Raw genomic sequence first — 22147 nt, forward strand, 5'->3', positions numbered from 1 at the left:
GCTCGGCATAAATCTAAGGCTTGTTGCAGAAACCGGCACGGGACAAACTGCTTTTGGCAAAGAAAGAGATCTTTCTGGGTTGCTGTGGTGATGGCTGGAGCCACCTGGAGCCAGCATCCTGGCCTGGATCAGCAGCGGCGTGAGCAGCAGGAGTAGGGAGGTGATCATGCCCCTGCACTTGGGTCACCATCAGGTCTCATCCAACCTGGCCTCAGTCACCTCCAGGGAGGGGGCATTCATGACCTCCCTGGGTGACCTGTTCCTGTGTCTCACCAGCCACACTGTAAAGAATTTCTTTCTAATATCCAGTCTAAATCTAGCTTCCCTAACCTTAAAACTGGCCCCTCCCATCTTACCACTACAAGCTCTTGGGAAGAGTCCCTTCCTGTCTTTCTTGTAAGCCCCTTTCAGGTACTGGAAGGTTTCTTGATCCTTTTTATCACTGATATACTCAGTATCACACCATTTAAGTTATGTTTTGCCTGTCCTGTCACAACTTTTGTAAGGCAAAAGGAACTTGTTATGGAACAGGTGCCAGGTCTGCAATAAGAAACCTGAAATGGAACCAGAGGTTCAATTCAGATCTTTTTACTATCCTTGTGCAGTCTCTGTGAGGCTTTAAAACATCCTAGAGAATACTACAGATAATCATTTTTCTGTATTCAGTGTCCACAGTTTAATCAATCTTCCATAAGAAATCCTGTCATAATTAACTGTCTCCTGTTAGAAATGTCAATGCTTGCCAAAAGAAGTTAGAGCAGCTCTGGGGAATGACAGTCAACTACATTTGTGACACAAATTGACTTCCTTATACAGTCACATTATTACCAGTTAAAGCAAGTAAAAACTGTGCTGAAGAGTGGATCTCTAATGGTCAGACCCTTGAAGACTGTGAAGGGTGATGAATATTTACGAAACATACAACCAGAGCTCACAGGATGTTAGGAGTTGGAAGGGACCCAAGGAGATCATCCAGTCCAACCCCCCTGCCAGAGCAGGACAAGACTATCTGACACACAGCAACACATCCAAACAGACCTTGGAAGTCTCCAGAGAAGGAGACTCCACAGCCTCTCTGGGCAGCCTGTGCCAGTGCTCTGGGACCCTTGCACTCAAGAAGTTCCCCCTTGTGTTGAGGCAGAACCTCTTGCTGCAACTTACACCCACTGCTCCTTGTCCTATCCCAAGGAGCAGTGAGCAGAGCCTGTGCCCCTGCTACCGGCCAGTTCTCAGATGTTCATAAATATTGATTAAATCCCCTCTCAGTCTTCTCTTCTGTGGACTACAAAGCCCCAGGTCCTTCAGCCTCTCCTCATCAGCCATGCCTTCCTGTCCCCTAATCATCCCCGCAGCCCTCCGCTGGACCCTCTCCAGCAGATCCCTGTCCCTCTGAAACTGGGGAGCCCAAACCTGAACACAGTATTCAAGATGAGGTCTCAGCAGGGCAGAGTAGAGGGGGAGGAGAACCTCCCTTGATCTGCTGGACACACTCCTCCCAATACAGCCCAGGATCCCACTGGCCTTCTTGGCCACAAGGGCACATTGCTGTGTTGGTTTAAAAGGGCCACCTCATTTGTTGAACCACCTTACTGCTTGCCATCACAGTTTCCACAAGAGAGTTGCTCAGAGCTGCTCAGCTGTATTACTCTTTCCCAGTTTTACTATCATCTCAGGGGTCTTTGGGCCCCTAGAAGCCTCAAGTACAACAGCTGCAAGGTTGGATCCATTGTCCTGATCTCTAGAGAAGAAGCAACCAAACCAATCAAAACTCTCTTACAGTCAAGTTACACAAAGAATTGGTCTTAAAAGTCAAGCTGCAGAGATTATGTTAAAAGACCCCCACAGCTTTCTGGCTTCCACAGCTTTAAGCAAGCAGCTGCTCTGATTTCAAGCTGCCATCATTTGTGGGGAGTGGAGTCTGTCTGAAAACTAGGACAGCCTTGTGCCCGGTGAGAGCCACGTGCCACTTACCTTCGCTTTTGCCTCTGGCTCCGCTGGTGTTGCTGGAAGGTGATGATCACAGACCCATTTACTCATGCACAATTCACCTTCAGCTGCAGGGGGTGAAAAGACAGAATTCTCCTTTATTCATGGGAACCTATGGAAAGTTTGTCCTCATTTCAGGCTGTAGAGAAAGATCTATTCAGGGGAATATCACCACCTGTGTGAAGATATTAAGTCCTCAGTCAGGGTAACTGAAGTCCCCCCATGACAGACAGAGGCTGCGATTTTGAGATGATGAGGAGAGGCTGAGGGACCTGGGGCTGCTTAGTCTGGAGAAGAGAAGACTGAGAGGGGATTTGATCAATGTTTATCAGTATCTGAGGGCTGCCAGGAGCAGGGGGACAGGCTCTGCTCACTGCTCCTTGGGATAGGACAAGCAGCAATGGGTGTAAGCTGCAGCACAGGAGGTTCTGCCTCAACACAAGGGGGAACTTCTTGACTGTAAGGGTCCCAGAGCACTGGCACAGGCTGCCCAGAGAGGTTGTGGAGTCTCCTTCTCTAGAGCCTTTCCAGGCCTGTCTGGATGTGTTCCTCTGTGATCTGTGTTAGATAGGATTGTCCTGCTCTGGCAGGGGGTTGGACTGGATGATCTCCTTGGGTCTCTTCCAACCCCTAACAATCTGTGAGCTGTGATCCTGTCTGCTTCCAGTCACCTGTAGAAGGCCCCATCAGCTTCCTTATCCTGATCAGGTAGCCTCTAGTAAACACCCACAAGAGTGTCTCCCACTTTAGTCTGCCCCTTAATCTTTCCCATAAGCCCTCAACTTGTTCTTCATCCTTTATTAGAGTGTTGTCATAGAATCATGGAATGTCAGGGTGTGGAGGAGACCTTGACAGCTCATCTGGTCCAGCCCCACTGCCAGAGCAGGATCACCTGGAGCAGGTCACACTGGAACGCATCCAGACAGTTCTTGAGTATCTCCAGAGAGGGAGACTCCACAGCCCCCCTGGGCAGCCTGTGCCAGTGCTCTGTCACCCTCACACTGAAAAAACTCAAGTTCAGATGGAACCTCCTGTGCCTCACCTTCCACCCATTGCCCCTCGTCCTGTCTGGAAGGAGACAGTCCTGAGGGTTTCCTACCCCTGTATCACTAAGCTTTAGGGAACAAAACTGGCTCCCCTTAGTTGCAGGAAGCGAAACCCAGCAAAGAAAAACCCTCCAACACACAGGCCTTCATCAGTGGCACTCTTCACTGTGTTTTTGTTGTTGGCTTTCCCCCCAGCAAAGAGACTGCCATTGTCTCTGTGTGACGGTTTGGGTGTTCCCTGCCCCCCACACTTAAGAAAATCCCCCAGACTAGAGTCAGCTGCTCTGGAAATTGAATGAAGCTTCATAGTTACAGCTCAGCACAAGATACAGGCAGGCATTTACAATACAGAATCACAGAATGGTCTAGGTTGGAAGGGACCTCAAGGACCAGCCAGCTTCAACCCCCTATCCTAGGCAGGGACACCTCCCACTAGAGCAGGTCACTCAAGGCCTCATCCAATCTGGCTTTGAACACCTCCAGGCAGGGAGCAGCCACAACCTCCCTGGGCAACCTGTGCCAGTGTCTCACCACCCTCACTGCAAACAACTTCTTCCTAACATCCCGTCTAAACCTCCCCTCTGCCAGTTTAAACCCATTCCTCCTCCTGTCATTACAAGACCTTGTCAATAGTCCCTCCCCAGCCCTCCTGTATATACAGAAATAGACAAGTTAAAAAGGAATACAGGAACACAGCAGCCCTCCCAGAAACCTGAGTCCCCAGGAGGGGCTCCCAACAACCCTAACACCTTCTCCCCACCCCTCTGCCTTACCCCAGATTTTTCCTTGCATTCAAGATGAGTTTGGAGGGTTGGCCAGGGGGGTTAGGAAGCAGAAGGATTAGCTGTCCCTGGAGGTGTTGAAGACAAGCCTGGATGAGGCACTTAGTGCCATGGTCTGGTTGATTGGCCAGGGCTGGGTGCTAGGTTGGCCTGGATGAGCTTGGAACTCTCTTCCAATCTGGTTGATTCTATGATTCTATGAACTGTCATCATTATGCACTCCAGGCCTCCTGACTGGCAGCTTCTGCCAGACTGAAAATGCCAGCTTTGGACATTAGTGTACAAAACTCAGTGTTTAGTTGTCCCCTTCAGTATCTTCTCTCCCAACTCCTTATTTTCATTTGAATAATTAGTTGTGCTGGAACTGAATAGCTGTCACCTAGTGACTCATATACAGCTCACAGACTGTGTTTTCAATCGGAGGTTATGTTCACCTGCCCCTGCTGTTCTGCACTACACTTGTATGAAACAACAAAACAAGGGAAAAAAGGAGAAGGGCATCTTCTCTCTAGATGTGTCTGTGCTGTACTAGCAGATGAGGAAAAAGCAGTTTGGGATGCAGAGAGTCACAGTTTCTTTGAGCAACCTGTTTTAGTGCCTTCTTCCTTACACCCAACCAAAATCTGCCTTCTTACAGTTTAAACTGCATGTCCTTCTGAAATGGCCTTCTCCAACCTTCTTGTAGGCCTCCCCTTTAAGTACTTCTCCAGTCTGGATAACCCTGACCCTCTCAGCTTGTCCTCACAAAAGAGGTGCATCTTTGTGACCCACAAGAGGTCCATGTCCTACTTATACTGGGGCCACAGAGCTGAATGCAGTGCCCAAGGTGGGATCTCAACAGAGTGGGACAGAGTCTGAGCATCACTTCCCACATTGTGCTGGTCATGCTTTTTTGCCCTCGTTGAGCCTGACTTTGAATATCTCCAGGGAAAGGGCCCCAGCTACCTTCCTGGGCAACCTGTTCCAGTGTTCCACCACCCTCATGGTAAAGAACTTGTTCCCAAAGTCCAATCTACGTCTCCTTTTCTCTAATTTCAAACTGTTGCCCCTCATCCTGTCACTGCAGGCCTTTGTAAACAGTCCCTCTGCAGCCTTCTTGTAGGGCCCCCCTTAAGGCACTGGAAGGCCATGTAGGTATGGATTTAAGGTATACAGCTCCACCAGAGAAGGCTGACTAAACAGTAAATCTGAACTCTTACCCCCAAGGAGCATTCATTTTGTGTCACTGGAATACTGTACATGTCAAGGCTGTGTCAGTCTCTGCCAGGGTGATCTCTTGCAAATACAGCCTGTGTGGTTTTGATGGAACATGGGCTCCATATAGTTCTTAGTGTGCTGCAAAACTTCCTTCTCTCTCTTTTATTGCATCTCAGGCCCTTGAGGGAAATGCTGACAGTTGGAGCACCTGTAATGGTGAACAGGCCTCAGTATTGTTCCTGTGTTCAGCCGTGGGATAGTGCAAGATAAATGGGATGTCTGTTTGCAGACCACAGAAAGCCTCTTTAGTGATAGCCGTGAAATAAGGCTCAAAGCAACCTCGAGAGGTGCCGACCACGATGCCTTTCTTCCACAGTGCTTCAGCTTAACTGTTTCTTTCTGCAGACACCCTCTCTTGTATGACCCAAACCACAGCAACTGATTTCATGGGAGTAGGGATAAAGAGGTGACAGGTACCCTGCCGAAGAGCTAGTGGAGATTTGTGCTCGGCAACGCCTCTGTTTCCTTCGTGGAAAGAGTACTGAACACTAATGGATCTACTTTGGCATTTGTATTCCTTAACCCAGCTTCAGTGACTTCAGTGATGAGAAATTCTGTGCTTTAGAGCAGGTCTCTTCTTTTGACCGTTTCTTTTGTTCAATTTCTCTTTCTGATCATTTTACCATCCCACTGACCACTGTCTTTAGAATCATAGAATTAACCAGGTTGGAAGAGACCTCCAAGCTCATCCAGCCCAACCCAGCACTCAGCCCTGGCCAATCAAACAGACCATGGCACTAAGTGCCTCAAGCCAGGCTTTGCTTCAACACCTCCAGGCACAGCCACTCCACCACCTCCCTGGGCAGCCCATTCCAGTGCCAATCACTCTCTCTGCCAACAACTTCCTCCTAACACCCAGCCTAGACCTGCCCTGGCACAGCTTGAGACTGTGTCCCCTTGTTCTTTTGCTGGGTGCCTGGCAGCAGAGCCCAACCCCACCTGGCTGCAGCCTCCCTTCAGGTAGTTAGTTGTAGACAGCAATGAGGTCACCTCTTGAGTGTCCTCTTAACAATGACCTTTTCTATTTCAGTTGTGTTTTAGAGTTAGCAGGAATGATTTCTAATTAAATCTTATTCCCCACATTAAAATCCAACATACTTTCTATTTGGGTACCTTTGTGCGTGGTGACCTTGCTGTTGGCTCTGTATATAGTGTCCTTTGGGACTCAAGGAAATGGAGTGAGGCTGGATCAGGGGAAGTTCAGGCTGGAAAAGGTTCTTGCTGAGAAGGGTGGTCAGTCATAGAACCACAGAATGGTTTAGGTTGGAAGGGACCTCAAAGATCATCCAGTTCCAACCCTCTGCCATAGGCAGGGACACCTCCCACTAGAACAGGTTGCTCAAGGCCCTCTTCAGTCTCTGGAACAGGCTCCCCAAGGAATGAAATGATCAGGGCACTGAGCCTGTTAGACTTCAAGTAGCATTTGGACAATGTTCTTAGCTGTCTGGTTTAGTTTTACGGTAGTTTGTTGAGGAGCAGGGAGTTGGACTTGGACTTTGTGACCCTTATGGATACCTTCCTTGTTAAAATATTTTGTGATTTTTGATTTCATAGAACCAAGACATATTTTTTCCTCTTCTTTTTTTTTCTTGTTTTTATCTTTTTTCTTTTTCCTTTTTTTCTTTTTTCCCTTTTTTTCTTTTTCCTTTTTTTCTTTTTTTTTTTTGTTTTCTTTAAAAAAATCCTTTTTTCTTTTTCCTTTTTTGATTTTTCTTTTTTCTTTTCTTCTTTTTTCTTTTCCTTTTTTTTTCTGTTTAAGAGCATGATTCTCCTTCCTGCCTTTCCTTTCGCTTGGGTCTGGGTTATGCTTATCCTGATGCCTTTCCAGAAAAGCAGCATAAAGCTTGATGTTCATCCAAAGTATTTTTTGCCATGCATTTCTACGGCTTCCTTACTTTTTGGACACTGGTGATGTTGGGCTCACCTCTTCCTCAGTCTGGAGATCTGTAGCATAAAGCAGCTGACCACAAAAGTTGCTCTTAACATTGTACTGTTAGATGAAATGCAGTGATAGCAGTAGTTGTTCTTCTGTAGTGCCTGGAGTTTGGAAATGGTAGCTGTTCCTGAGCGCTCCATGGTGACACCCTGTTAAAATCATGTTTCCCCATTTCTCTCCCCTGCCCCTTCTTTTGTCTTTCTTAAGGGCCGCAAAAGCGAGGCAGAAGAGTACTTCGTGAAGGCTATCCAGCTGGACCCTGCCAAAGGGAACTGCTACATGCATTACGGTAGGTTTCTGATAGGCAGGGCTCCACAGGCGTTCCCCGAGTGCTCATGGCGCCGAGTGGGTAGGGCTTTAACAGGTGCTACTGCCAAAATGTCTTCTTGACAAGGAAGGAAACTAATCTGCCACGTACAACTTCAGCTCTGCTTCTGCTTGTTAGTGGCTGCAGAGGGAGAGGGGGAGATTTTCATATTTTGCATAGCATTCCTCCTGGGAGAGAAATTTCAGGATTGCTGCCTTTCTGGGAAAGGAAAAAGGTGACTGTTGCCATGTGTCAGAACTTCCTGGCCTGGAACATGATTAACAGTGTTGGCCTAACTTCGCTGCTTGCTGGTGGGTGGGCAACTCAGAGTTATGCTTTCGTGTATGTGAGTTCTACGTATCATGGGAGATTTATTGGTCTAACTTCCACCTCCTTCCCAGCATCTTCGTGGCTTGCAACGGATAGCATTAGAAAAGGTCTTGACAAATTGGCTAGAACTTTGTCATCCAAACCACACAGGCATAAAGCTAATTCCAAACTGGTTTGGATTGAGTTTGCTAGATGTGCAAATAATATTCACAGATGTGATTAGTCCCAGGGAACCAAAAATATTTAACTTTATGGACCAATTCCTAATGTATCTTAAAGCTAATAATAGACAAGTCTGAAAATGCAAGCTACATAGTCCAAAGTGGGATATACACAATCACAGAACTTCCTAGATTGGAAAAGCCCTTCAAGCTCACTGAGTCCAGTCATTAGTTTCACACTGACAAGTCCTTGACTAACCCAAACCCCTCAGCACAACATCTCATCACTGTGAATCGATGTGGTTGGAAAGGAGCACCAGCATCAGCCAGCCCAACCTTCATCCCAGCAGCCTTCATCACCAGACCACAGCCTCAAGCACCACATCCACTCTCCTTTTAAACACCTCCAGGGATGGTGACTCCACCACCTCCCTGGGCAGCCTGTGCCAGTGCCTGACCACCTGCTCAGGAAAGAACTTCCTCCCAACAGACAACCTAAACCTCCTCTGATGCAACTTGAGGCCATTTTCTCTCGTCCTATCATTAGTAATTGGGGAGAAGTAATTGGGCAATAAGGTCCCCTCTCAGCCTCCTCTTCTCCAGACTAAACACCCCCAGCTCCCTCAGCCACTCCTCATAGGTGATGTTCTCCAGACCTCTCCCCAGCCTCATCACCCTTCTCTGCACCTGCTCCAGCACCTCAATGTCCCTCCTGTGCTGTGGTGACCAAAACTGGACACAGCACTGGAGCTGTGGTCTCACCAGTGCTGAGTGCAGGGGCATGATCACCTCCCTACTCCTGCTGGTCTCACCATTGCTGATCCAGGTCAGGATGCTGTTGGCCTCCTTGGCCACCTTGGCACACTGCTGGCTCATGTTCAGCTGCTGGCCACCAACACTCCCAGGTCCCTTTCTGCCAGGCAGCTCTCCAGCTACTCCTCCCCCAGCCTGTAGGGCTGCTGGGGGTTGTTGTGGCCAAAATGCATGACCTGGCACTTGGCCTTGTTAGACCTCATGCCATTGGCCTCAGCCCATGGCTCCAGCCTGTCCAGATCCCTCTGCAGAGCCTTCCTACCCTGCAGCAGATTGACACTGCTGCTTCATTTGGTGTCATCTGCACACTTGCTGAGGGTGCATTCGATCCCCTCAGCCAGGTCATTGATGAAGAGATTAGACAGGACTGGCCCCAAAACTGAGCCCTGAGGGACTCCACTTGTTACTGGTTGCCAACTGGATTTAATCCCATTGACCACAACTCTCTGGGCTTGGCCATCCAGCCAGTCTTTAACCTAGAGAAGAGTCCACCTGTCTAAGCCATGCAGGGCCAGCTTCTCCAGCAGAATGCAGAATGGAGTGATACATTTCATCTTAGTTAAGAACTTAGGGCAAGTGAAGTTGTGATTGTTTGTATTTCATTACAGGTCTAGACCTTTTTCTTTTACACTCTCAGCTCTGAGAGTTTCACCACAGTAAGGGATGCTACTCCATGTTCAAATCAAAGCAGCTATGCTTCTGCTTCTCTTACGTGTCACTTTGGGCACAGGACTTTGTAAGCTCTGAAATAAATTACCCTGCCCTTCCCCATGTTTTGCATAGATCAGGATTCTGTAGTGTATTACCAGAAGCATTCCAAATATTGCCCAGGAACCCCCAGTGAATACTTTAATCCTGATCTCTGCATCTCATTAATTTCTCTTAGCACTTTGTAACAGGTACAGTCTATATTCTATGTGCAAAATGTTGAACTAGGGGGAAATACATCTCTGTTTTGCCTGTCAGTCTTAGAGATCACTTTTTCCTTCAGCATGAAGACGTTAGAACAGAATGAAGTAGTTGACATCAGCCCTAAAAAACACATACAGAACAGACACATGACAAGCATGGTCAGCTGGGACGCAACAGTGTGCTGATAGAATAACAGGAATAAATGAACTGAAGATTCTCTTCCAAGTGCACATGGATGCTGCACACACACAATTATATTCTGTGCTTCCAGGATGAGCAGACAGAATCACAGAATGGTTTAGGTTGGAAAGGACCTCAAGGATCATCCGGCTCCAAACTCCCGACATAGGCAAGACACCTCCCACTAGAGCAGGTCGCTCAGGGCCTCATCCAACCTGGCCTTGAACACCTCCAGGCAGGGAGCAGCCACAGCCTCCCTGGGCAACCTGTGCCAGTGTCTCACCACCCTCACTGCAAACAACTTCTTCCTGACATCCAGTATAAATCTCCCCTTTGCCAGTTCAAACCCATTACTCCTTGTCCTGTCATTACAACACCTTGTCAATAGTCCCTCCCCATCTTCCTGTAGCCCCCTTCAGACACTGGAAGGCTACTCTAAGGTCTCCTTGAAGCCTTCTCTTCTCCAGGCTGCAGAGCTCCAACTCTTGCAGCCTGTCCTCAGAGCAGAGCTGCTGCTGCCCTCTGAGCATCTTGGTGGCCTCCTCTGAACTCACTCCAACAGATTCATGTCCTTCTTGTGCTGGGAGCTCCAGAACTTCACCCAGGACTACAGGTGGGGTCTGAGGAGAGCAGAGCCAAGGGGCAGAATCCCCTCCCTTGCCCTGCTGCCCACACTGCTCTTGCTGCAGCTAGCACAGGGTTGTGTCTGGGCTGCACTCACACTGTAGGCTCCTGTGGAGCTTTTCATCACCCCAGACCCCCAGGGCCTGTTCCTCAGGGCTGCTCTCAGCCATTCCCCACCCAGCCTGGAGCTGTGCTTGGGATTGTGCCCACTCAGGTGCAGGACCTTACACCTGGCCTTGTTGAATGTGATGAGGTTGGCCTGGGCACACCTCTGCAGCCTGCCCAGGTCCCTCGGGATGGATCACTGCCCTCTAGCAAGTCGACTGTGCCACACAGTTTGGTGCCATCTGCAGAGTTGCTGAGGCTGCACTGATTCCTCTGTCCTTGTCACGGACAAAGATGTTAAACAGCACTGGTCCCAGCACTGGTGCCTGAGGGGTGCCACTTGGCACTGGTCTGCAGGTGGCCATTGTGTCATTGTTCACCACTCTCTGAGTGTGACCATCCAGCCAGTTCCTTACCCAGCAGTGCTGCACCCATCCAGTCTGTGTTTTTCCAGTTTGGTGACTGGGACAGAGTCAAATGCCTTAGGTCCATTTGCAGTGGTTTAATTGGAACGGGGATGTCTGGAGCCCAACAGGATGTTAAAATTAACTTTGTTTTATTAATCACCTTTGAGACCTCCTTTTAGCACAGTTCCCCTTGAATAATACATTCTTTCTAATAACTCTAAATTGGTTAACGATTCCTTTTTCATTATAAAAATGGATTATCCTCATTACATTAATTATACATTCACTTAATTAGGCAATTCACATTGATCATCTGCCTTTTTCCGTGCATCTGCTGTTGCAGATATAAAACAGAATGGAAAGGATGCTGTCACATTAGGTGAAACTGAAGCATATTAGCTGTACTTTCATGAAGGCAGAGCAAATTAACGTGTTGCCAAACATTCTAACTTTATTTTCCCCTCTGTTCTCTTTCCCTTCTGTGTTTGTCATGACATGGGAGCTGCTTCTGTAGATTTTTCTCCTATTATCTGGGAGAAGGGAGAGGAGAGGACTGAAGAGCCTATGCTCTTCGTTTATAAAGGGAAGAGGCAGGTATTCTGGGAAGGAACTAACAAAAGCTTACATTTGCCAGTTCACCTCCTGGACCTGTCTAGCCTCTGGGGGTCTGTACTGTATGGTTTAAGGCATCCCAGTTTCTTAAACCCACACATCACACACATTTGTTAGCTGCTGGGCTTTCCTTTTCTTTTTTTCTCCACTTTCATCCTGGTCTCTTCTGACAGGTAATTAATGATAGAAAAATAGGGAATGGCCTTAAGCTACACCAGGGTAGGTTTAGGCTAGACACTAGGAAAAAGTTCTTCACAGCAGGAGTGGGCAGGCATTGGCACAGGCTGCCCAGGGAGATGGTTGATTCTCCAACCCTGTTTAAAGGTCGTTCAGATGTGGCGCTCAGCGGTATGGTTTAGTGGCGAACTTGGTCAAGTACCAAACTGCTGTCTACAACTACCTGAAGGGAGGCTGTAGCCATGTGGGGTTGGTCTCTTCTGCCAGGCAAGCAGCAACAGAACAAGGGGACACAGTCTGAAGCTGTGCCAGGCTAGATATTAGGAGGAAGTTGTTGCCAGAGAGTGACTCGCATTGGAATGGGCTGCCCAGGAAAGTGGTGGAGTCGCCGTCCCTGGAGGTGTTCAAGCAAAGCCTGGGTGGGGCACTTAGTGCCATGGTCTGGTTGACTGGCCCGGGCTGGGTGCTAGGTTGGACTGGATGAGCTTGGAGCTCTCTTCCAACCTGGTTGGTTCTATTCTATGATTCTATTCCAAGTAAGGTTAATGATTGGATCTGATGGTCTCAAGGGTCTTTTCCGACCTGAATCATTCTATGATTGTTTCAGCACAGATCTTTTAGCCCTTTTGGATACCTAAATTTTCACCCAGGTCTGTGAAAAATTTATGTCTTGCCTCCAAAGATAATTGCTTCACCACTCCTAGGTCCCAGCCTGATAAATGCATTAGAGCTGTTGCAGTTTGAGCTTCAAAAATACATTTCATTGAAATATGATAGCAGTGGATTTTTAAGCACCATTTGTTTCAGTCTTTAAGTCATGTACTTACCCTGCTCTAGGGTAGGGTGTCCCTGCCCATGGCAGGGGGGTTGGACCTAGATGATCCTTGTGGTCCCTTCCAACCCTGACTGATTCTACAATTCTATGCCAGCAGGTGTGAAAATTCACACATATGCACAGATGTGCATTTGGTTCACGGTGGTGGAGCTGCCTGTTGCTGTACTTCCTTGCCTGAGGAGCATGGCAGGAAAACTTTGTCTTTCTGACATACACTTAAGAGGGAAAAGAAGTCTTGTGAAGAAAACAATGTAATGATGAAAAATAAAATGTCAAAGTTGTATTGATAAGAATGAGAAATATCAGCCATGACCTGCTGATGAAGTCTTACTCATTTCTTCAGGAGAGCTTTATGCCAGTGAAGAAGTATCACCCTAGTCCCCTGGAAGGTCAGTCTTTATCTTTGTCAGTGAAATGACTCAAACTGAGTTTGCAGTCCATAATTCCTGTGAATGAGCTGTCTGTTTCTGACTGACAGGCTAGCTAGATGCAGTGTATGCCAAGTGATAAACAAAGGAGTGCATGGCTCTCCCCAGTTGGGAACACCAGGTGCTACAGGGTGATTGTGTGTTGAGAAATTAAATTCCTTGATGAGGTGGGGTCAAAGCCAACCAGATGTAGCATATCCATCTCTAACTCTCTTTGCCAGCCTTCCCAATATGCACTCATGAACCTTTCAGCAACTCAAGGGGGTTTTGCCATCTTAAACTTTAGGCAATTCTGGTGTTAAATATATAATGATTCTGAAGGGAAACTATGAAACAAGTTTATGATACTCAAATAACACTCTTTGGAGGAAGAGTCTCTCTGTCTTGAGTATGCAGTGCCACCAAATTAAGGTCCTGATTCTGGACTATGCCTTATACCTCTCCCTATATAAGCAGGTTCCAGGAAGACAGGATTCCTAGATCCAAAAGGAAGCTTTAACTGGGTTACAGAAAGATTTCATTGGGCTTCCAACCTGTCTCCTCCCAGAACTTGCTGCAATATAATAGAATCATAGAATCAGTAACTCCAGCTCCTCCAGCTACTTTCAAACCAAAACTGAACGAAACATACCAGACACAGAGGTATTAAGAAGTTTATACCAATCTGAAGCCTTGTTTGCAGTTTTCTTGGCACCTGTGAGTGATGACTGTGCAAAGACAAATGTCTATAATTTGTCCTTTTTATTCTTCTTTAGGCTGTTGCTAGCACACAACATTAAAAGAAGATACTGCAAACCATTCTAGTAATTATTTATTCCAAACTGCCTATGGAACAGATCATAGAAACATAGACTCAAACAGGTTGGAAGAGTCCTCCAAGCTCATCCAGTCCAACGTAGCACTCAGCCCTGGCCAATCAAACAGACCATGGCACTAAGTGCCCCAGCCAGGCCTTTCTTGAACGCCTCCAGGGACGGCAACTCCACCACCTCCCTGGGCAGCCCATTCCAATGCCAATCACTCTCTCTGACAACAACTTCCTCCTAACATCCAGCTTAGACCTCCCCTGGCACAGCTTCAGACTGTGTCCCCTTCTTCTGTTGCTGCTTGCCTGGCAGAAGAGACCAACCCCACATGGCTACAGCCTCCCTTCAGGTAGCTGCAGACAGCAATGAGCCCTGCCCTGAGCCTCCTCTGCTGCAGGCTGCACACCCCCAGCTCCCTCAGCCTCTCCTCACAGGTTTGTGCTCCAGGCCCCTCACCAGCTTTGTTGCCCTTCTCTGGCCATGCTCCAGTATCTCAACATCTCTCTTAAGTGGAATCACTTACGTGGAGTGCACTGGAGTATTTCCAAACAAGCTAGGTCACTGGCCCTAAATGCTGTGATATTTCCACACTTCTGGCTCTTGCCTTGAGTTTGTCCTTTAATCATTCTCACCTCCCAAATACATGATTGAGTCTCCTTCCCCCCAGGAATATGCTAGACTGCTTTAGGTACATGGTATAGAGAATGCAGATCAGATAGAATGTGACTTTGTGCATCTTTCATGTTGCCATAATTGGAAGTTTTTGCAAGAGCTGAACAATGCTGTGGCATGGAGAGCCCTGGAGAGTTCTTTGTTAATAAAAGTGTCTTCTGATCCGTGAGTGCCTTCTCACTGGGAGCATTTTTTAACAGCTTGGAGCTCCTACACAAGTGCAGCTGAATCATGGAATCACAGAATGTTAGGAGTTGGAAGGCACCTTACAAGACCATCCAGCCCAGCCCCTCCTGCTAGAGGACAGGTCAGACAGGAATGCATCCAGGCAGGGTTTGGATGTTCTCGTTAAAGGAGGCTGCATAACCTCTCCAGGCAGCCTCTTCCAGGGCCCTGTCACACTCACAATGATGAAAAAGTTTTTCCTTATGTTCAGGCAGAACCTCCTATGCTCCTGCTTGCACCCCTTGCTCCCTGGTGTGCTGGTTGGAGGCCAACTGAAATACTTTAGGGAGAGAAATTAGATGGCTAGTTGTGAAAAGAAACTAGTGGTGAAGTCTGTATCATTCATTGGTTTGCTGAGAGGGATAAGAAGCCAAAATGTAAACAATTTGGTTTATATTAAAAGGGCTGTGGTTAGTAGGGTGAGAGAGGTTTTTCTGCCTCTCTACTCTGCCCTGGTGAGGCTGCATCTGGAGTACTGTGTCCAGTTCTGGGCCTCCCAGTTCAAAGAGGGACATAGAACTGCTCGAGAGAGTTCAGTGCAGAGCCACAAAGCTGCTGAAGGGAATGGAACATCTCTCTTAGGAGGAGAGCCTGAGGGAGCTGGGGCTGAGCTGCTTGCAGAAGAGGAGACTGAGAGGTGACCTCATCAGTGTTTATCAATAAGTGGTGAGTGCCAGGAGGCTGGAGCTAGACTCTGCTTAGTGATGCCCTGTGACAGGACAAGGGGCAATGGGTGGGAGTTGAGGCATAGGAAAATTTAAAAATGAGGAGGGTTTTTTTCCCTGTGAGGGTGCCAGAACATTGGAACAGGCTGTTCAGGGCAGTTGTGGAGTCTCCCTCTCTGGAGATAATCAAGACCTGCCTGGATGCATTCCTGTGCGATCTGGTCTCGGAGACCTTGCTCTGGCAGGGGGGGTTGGAGTGGATGAGCTTTGGAGGTCCCTTCCAACCCCTAACACTCTGTGATTCTGTGAATTTCTGCCACTCTGGTCTGTGCTGCTGGATCTATTTGCTTCCTCTTCACTCTGCTCTAGTATCTTTCCATTAACCCAGAAAACTAAACAAGCTTTGCTAGCTTTTGTTTTTGTTTGTCTGCCTGGTAAAGTAGAGGGAGAAAGAGAGGGATAGCTTTGAGCCCTTCTGGACAGTTTCTTTATCTGGGAGGGAGTTTGGATTTCTCTATTATTACTTATTTGTATATAGTTGTAGATACTTGTAAATTTATTGTAAATATATAAGTGGTGAGAGGCTGGAATGGGCTGCCCAGGGAGGTGGTGGAGTCGCTGTGCCTGGAGGTGTTCAAGCAAAGCCTGGCTGATTGGTCAAGGCTGGGTGATAGGTCAGACTAGATGAGCTTGGAGGTCTCTTCCAACCTGCTTGATTCTATGATTCTAGAACTGGACACAGTATTCCAGATGTGGCCTCAGCAGGGCAGAGAACAGAGAAGGAGAACCTCTCACTTTTCCAACCCTTATACATCACCAAGTGCCTGGAAACGACAAGAGTTCAGAATCTTCCTTAGTATCTGTAAAATGTGAGGTCCTCCACATTATATGTGTTCATCATTAATCTTTTGTTTTATCAAGAGCTTATAGTGGTCCAGATGTGGTCACAAGTTCAGTCATCAAGTCCCAGAGGGTTGCAGTTTAATTTTTTCTCTCTTATCTCTAGTTGTGCTTTGGATCACATCCAATGGTATATTTAGCACAGGAGCAGCAGATAAGTTTGTCAGGCACAGAAATAAGCTAATAAAATAGTAATTGTCACAGCCAGTGTAGATGCTTTGTCGCAGCACCCACCGGCTTGTGTACTCACTCTGTGGGTTTCATTTGCGTGGAATAATCTGCTCTAATTGAGGGCTAAAGCTCCTCAAAAGCCCTTCCAGAAAGAAAGCCAGAGAACAGCTTTAGATGAAGATGGAACAGAATATAAGGAGCAGCAAAAGAAAAAAGATCTGGAATGCTGCTACCATCTAGGTGATGCTGATAGAAGTTCTCTCTGCTTCCCCTGACACAGCCTACACATTCAGCAAGGAGTTGCCTAATCGGGCCTGGGAAGCAGGATCTTTAAGCAAACACTCCTGTACTCTGGGAACTGCTCATTCACAGGCAGTGAATCTCTTCTGTAACTCCTGAAGGAAACAGATGCATTAGGTCATGTCTGTTGACTTGATGTCTTGCAATGCTGATTCACCACCCAAAAGGCTTTGGAAGTCAACTTAGGGACAAGGTTTTTCCTCTCATTTCTTCCACAGAATGCTACTGAAAGTTTCCCTTCTGAAATCTCTGGATGCATCCACCTGCCCCATGAAGACAGGCTGAGAGAGTTGGGGCTATTCAGCCTGGAGAAGAGAAAGCTCTGGGGAAACTTCACAGCAGCCTTCTAGCACTTAAAGGGGGCCTACAACAAAGATGAGAAGAAGATTTTTGCAAGGGTGTGCAGTCATTGGACAAGGGGTAGTGGCTTACACTGAAAGAAGATAGACTTGGATTAGATGTAAGGAAGAAGTTACTCACTGTGAGGGTGGTGAGGCACTGGAACAGATGGCACAGAGAGCTTTTAGATTCCCCCTCCCTGAGAAAATTCAAGGCTCTAGACCAGGCCTTGAGCAACCTGGTTGAGAGGAAGGTGCCTCTTCCTATGCAGAAGTGTTGGAACTAGATGAACTTTCAGGTCACCTCCAGCCCTGACTGATTCTGTGGTTCTGTATGCTTCTTCAACAGAAACATTTCATTTGCAGATCCTGTTTTACATTATTTTGTTCTCTTTTGAGGAGGCAAAGGTCAATATATAGGCTTGAAGGGAAGTTCTTCAATGGCAGGCTCCTGGAAGATTCTGAATGTTTTTTCTTGATGGCTGTTTCGCTGTGGTGTTCTCAGTGTTCATAAGTATGTTCTGCAGATAACCCTAGTTAGTAACAATCTGTCTTTATTGTTTGCTTTGGGGTTGGTTTTTGTTTGTTTGTTTCTGTTTGTTTCTTTTCCTGTACTTACTGCATGGAATCTGAGAGATGTTTGTACCTGTATAGTCTGTAGTATTGTCTACCAGCTGCTCTCTGTGAGCTCATGTCTGTGCACTCCTTTGCAGGCCAGTTTCTCCTAGAAGAATCCCGCCTGGTGGAAGCAGCTGAGATGGCAAAAAGAGCAGCTGAACTTGACAACACAGAATTTGATGTTGTTTTCAATGCAGCCCATATGCTCAGGTGAGCACTTTTATCTCCACCTCACTTGATTTTCTCCTTTCTTTCGAAGAATAAAAATCTTTACAGCTTGTGCATATCACAGAGTCATAGAATGTCAGGGGCTCAAAAGATCATCTGGTCCAGCCCCCTGCTAGAGCAGGATTACCTCAAGGGTAGCGAATGAGAAAGTCAAAGCAAAACAGGCTGCTCGTGGGGAAAAGACAGTCGACGACTAAGGGAAGAGCAGGCAGGTAGGAAACAGAGTCTACATTTTAAGAACAGTTTCCCCTTTTTAGTGGTTATGTATTTGCAGAAATAGAATAAAGGACATCTAGCAGGTTCCTTTGAAAGGAACTCTTTTGAATAATTCATTATTGCTAATGAAATTTTAAAACTTGGAGTGAAACTGTTGCAGGATTTAGCACTTTGTACTTTTCAACATCTTTGTGGGTGCCATGGACAGCGGCACTGAGTGCAGCCTCAGCAAGTTTGCTGACAACACCAAGCTGTGTGGTGCAGCAGCCAGGCTGGAGGGCAGGGATTCATCCAGAGGCACCTGGACAGGCTGCAGAGGTGGGCACAAGCCAAGCTCAGGAGATTCAACAAGACCAAGTGCAAGGTCCTGCAGCTGCGTTCAGACAATCCCAAGCACAAATCCTGGCTGGGCAGTGAGTGGCTGGAGAGCAGCCCTGAGCAGAGGGACTTGGGGGTGCTGCTGGAAGAGAAGCTCAACAGGAGCCAGCAGTGTGCACTTGCAGCCCAGACAGCCAACCAGAGCTGGGCTGCAGCAGGAGAAGTGTGGCCAGCAGGGCCAGGGAGGTGATTCTCCTCCTCTACTGTGCTCTGCTGAGACCCCACCTGCAGTATTGCATCTAGTTCTGGAGCCCCCATTACAAGAAGGGTGTGGAGATGCTGCAGTGTGTCCAGAGGAGGGCCAGGAGGATGCTCAGAGGGCTGCAGTGGCTCTGCTGTGAGCATAGACTGAAAGAGTTGGGGCTGTGCAGGCTGCAGAAGAGGAGGCTCCCAGGTGACCTTCTTGTGGCTTTCCAGGATCTGAAGTGGGCTACAAAAAAGCTGGGGAGGGACTTTTCAGGCTCTCAGGGAATGACAGGACTGGGGGGAATGGAGCAAAGCTGGCTGTGAGGAGGAAGTTGTTGAGCAGGAGAGTGGTGAGAGGCTGGAATGGGTTGCCCAGGGAGGTGGTTGAGGCCCCATGGCTGGAGGTGTTTCAGGCCAGTCTGGCTGAGGCTGTGTGCAGCCTGCTCTAGGGTAGGGTGTCCCTGGGCATGGCAGGGGGGTTGGAACTAGATGAGCCTTGTGGTCCCTTTCAAGCCTGACTGATTCTATGAATCTATGATTTTAATTTTCTATATTTCTTACATTTTCTCCAATTTCTTACCTTTACAACTGCTGGGGTTCATGAGCAGGCAGTCTTGGTTTACTTGCATACAAGAACCAGTGTTTCTTCTGAGATGAACTCTCTGCAGGGTTGGCTTTCACTTGCTTTTTAACAATGGTAGACAGGATTTCTGACCTGAATATAGCTGAAGAAAGTTCAAAATATCACATTTTGTATTAATAACAGTAAGGAACACTCTGATAATTAAAAATCTAAATATTCCCAGGCTAATGGTGACTTTGAGACTCAGAAGAGCACTTAGTGATATTATCAGAATCTGTGATTTAAAATGTAGTCTTCCATTTAATTTTCTTCTCCTCTCTGAATGGAATAACATTGTAGACTTTTTTTTTCCTTTTAAAACTGTCAGACCTGAATATTCAGTAGCATTAAGCTGCTGCCTGAACGTTATCATTAAACTCCCATTACTGTAATAGGTATCCTGCATGGTTATTTCTAGCATAACTATCTAATTATTGTCTATTGTCTGCTTAATAGCTATGGGGATGCTGGATTTCATTTAGATTATATCTGTGCTTAGGAAATGCATGAGAAAGGAAATACAAAACACACTGTATTAGTACAAAAGAGTTGAAATCATTTCTCTGATGAAGATGCCTCCCTTGTCTGTTTGTACTGTGAATGTCTAGAATATGAAATGAAAGGAAAATGATATAAAAGAGCAGGTAGAATTAGCTTCAGATAAGTGGCCTGTGTTTCAGAATGAAGACTTCTTCTATATCACAAATATTTCAGAGAGAATTATAGAATCATAGAATCAATCAGCCTGGAAGAGACCTCCAAGCTCATCCAGTCTAACCTATCTCCCACGCCTACCCAGTCACCCAGACCATGGCACTAAGTGCCTCATCCAGGCTTTGCTTCAACACCTCCAGGGACGGCTGCACCACCACCTCCCTGGGCAGCCCATTCCAATGCCAATCACTCTCTCTGACAACAACTTCCTCCTAACACCCAGCCCAGACCTCCCCTGGCACAACTTGAGACTGTGTCCCCTTCTTCTGTTGCTGCTTGCCTGGCAGAAGAGCCCAACCCCACCTGGCTACAGCCTCCCTGCAGGGAGCTGCAGACAGCAATGAGCTCTGCCCTGAGCCTCCTCTGCTGCAGGCTGCACACCCCCAGCTCCCTCAGCCTCTCCTCATGGGGTTTGTGTTCCAGGCCCCTCCCCAGCCCTGCTGCCCTGCTCTGGACACCTTCCAGTATTTGCCATTTTTAGCCTGGTCTGGTTGATTGGCCAGGGCTGGGTGCTAGGTTGGAGTGGATGATCCTGGAGGTCTCTTCCATCCTGGTTGATTCTACAACTCCAACCTGTTTGATTCTGTGATTCTATGATCATGGAATCATAGAGTGGCTTAGGTAGGTCATTTACTGCAGGCTCCCAGCATGGGCAGCGATGCCTTTCATCCCAGTTGAAGGCACAAACTGCCCAGAGCAAAAGGGCAGAAAGTGTTTTACCCCAAAGGAGTGAACAGAGGCACTCGCCCAGAACTGGAGGTTAAATGGGAAGCTCTGTGGCCAGAAGCAGCAGAAGGGACCCAGTAGAGCAAAGCATGAGGCAAATACAGACATGGACCTGACGCAGCCCAGTGCCCCACTTGGGCCTGCCAGGCTGCGCTAGACCCAAACCTCCCCCGCACACAGTCAGCCTCAGCAGGCCCAGGGGCAGGCTGAACTGCCCCCACCATGGAATGGCCCTACCAGGCCCCAGCGCCCTCCTGCCGAAGCCTCACTGCCCCCCGCTGCTAGGCCCAGAGACGTAGCAAGCCATGAGCTTGCCAGCCAAGCCCCACAGCCAGAGGCAGCGACCGTGGGTGCCCGAGAGCGAGGCAGAACTGGCTGTGAGCTGCCCTTACATAGCAAGGCACAGGAAAGGAGAGCAGAACAGCTGCTGTGTCCTGCGTGCTCCGCAGGCCTTCTGCCCAGCCCTGCCTCTCCGCAGCAGCAGGGTGGTGTGGGGCACACGCTGGGTTTCTCTGTGCACAGCTGGGGAGTCCGTTCCTCTCAGTCAGTACTGCAGTTAGTCCCACACCAGCACAGCTGCAGGGTGCAGGAAAGGAGAGCAGAACAGCTGCAGTGGCCTGCATGCCCCCCAGGCCTTTCCAGCCTCTGGAGCACTCGTCCTACAGTTGCACCAATCCACTCTTCGTCCCCCTTAGCCTACACCTCTCAGCTAGACTCAACTGCGCAAGGCCTCACCCAGCCTGGCCTTGGGCCCTCCCAGGGAGGAGGTTCCGCAGCCTGCCTGGGCAGCCTGTTTCAGAGTCCCAGCACTGCTGAGTGAAGAATCTTAGAATCACAGACTCACAGAATCAGGCAGGGTTGGAAGGGACCACAAGGAGCAGCCAGTTCCAACCCCCCTGCCATGCCCAGGGACACCCTACCCTAGAGCAGGCTGCCCACAGCCTCAGCCAGCCTGGCCTGAAACACCTCCAGCCATGGGGCCTCAACCACCTCCCTGGGCAACCCATTCCAGCCTCTCACCACTCTCCTGCTCAACAACTTCCTCCTCATGTCTGCTCTGAATCTCCCCACCTCCAGCTTTGCTCCATTCCCCCCAGTCCTGTCACTCCCTGAGAGCCTAAAAAGTCCCTCCCCAGCTTTTTTGTAGCCCCCTTCAGATCCTGGAAGGCCACAAGAAGGTCACCTGGGAGCCTCCTCTTCTGCAGCCTGCACAGCCCCAACTCTTTCAGTCTGTGCTCACAGCAGAGCTGCTGCAGCCCTCTGATCAACCCAGTGGCCCTAAGAACTTTTTCCAGTCTAAACCTACTCTTCCTCCACTTAAAACCATTCCTTCTTGTCCAGTCAGGATTGTGAGCAACCCCAAACCATCATCTAAGAAATAGCTCTCACTGCTTGTTAGTTAGAAAGGAAGCCAAGACAGATGGGTCGCTGGTGAACCATAGTTTCACCTACCACATGCGTAGGACCTGTTCTAAGCACTCTTC

General features: G+C 48.1%; 1 protein-coding gene and 1 long non-coding RNA gene across 5 annotated transcripts in view; one reads left to right on the forward strand and one right to left on the reverse strand.

Moving 5' to 3' along the window:
• TMTC2 (transmembrane O-mannosyltransferase targeting cadherins 2) overlaps nucleotides 1-22147 on the forward strand; it is a 298456-nt gene that overhangs the window by 243141 nt on the left and 33168 nt on the right. Inside the window, exons 9-10 of one of the 4 annotated variants that reach the window (XM_064141674.1) lie at nucleotides 7215-7296; nucleotides 17689-17803. In XM_064141674.1, coding sequence (XP_063997744.1) covers nucleotides 7215-7296; nucleotides 17689-17803 — 197 coding nt within the window. Of the gene's footprint in view, nucleotides 1-7214; nucleotides 7297-12567; nucleotides 12762-12813; nucleotides 13188-16855; nucleotides 16954-17688; nucleotides 17804-22147 lie in introns of those variants that run through there. The other 3 variants (XM_064141688.1, XM_064141687.1, XM_064141680.1) reach the window with 3 other exon arrangements.
• LOC135174421 (uncharacterized) overlaps nucleotides 9479-22147 on the reverse strand; it is a 36733-nt gene continuing 24064 nt past the window's right edge. Inside the window, exons 3-4 of the long non-coding RNA XR_010301890.1 lie at nucleotides 19182-19326; nucleotides 9479-9650 (exon numbers count right to left, since the gene is read on the reverse strand). This is a non-coding gene — a long non-coding RNA (uncharacterized LOC135174421). The remainder of the gene's footprint in view (nucleotides 9651-19181; nucleotides 19327-22147) is intronic.

The sequence above is a fragment of the Pogoniulus pusillus genome, chromosome 4 (assembly GCF_015220805.1).
Source record: "Pogoniulus pusillus isolate bPogPus1 chromosome 4, bPogPus1.pri, whole genome shotgun sequence".
In the NCBI taxonomy this organism is placed as follows: domain Eukaryota; kingdom Metazoa; phylum Chordata; class Aves; order Piciformes; family Lybiidae; genus Pogoniulus; species Pogoniulus pusillus.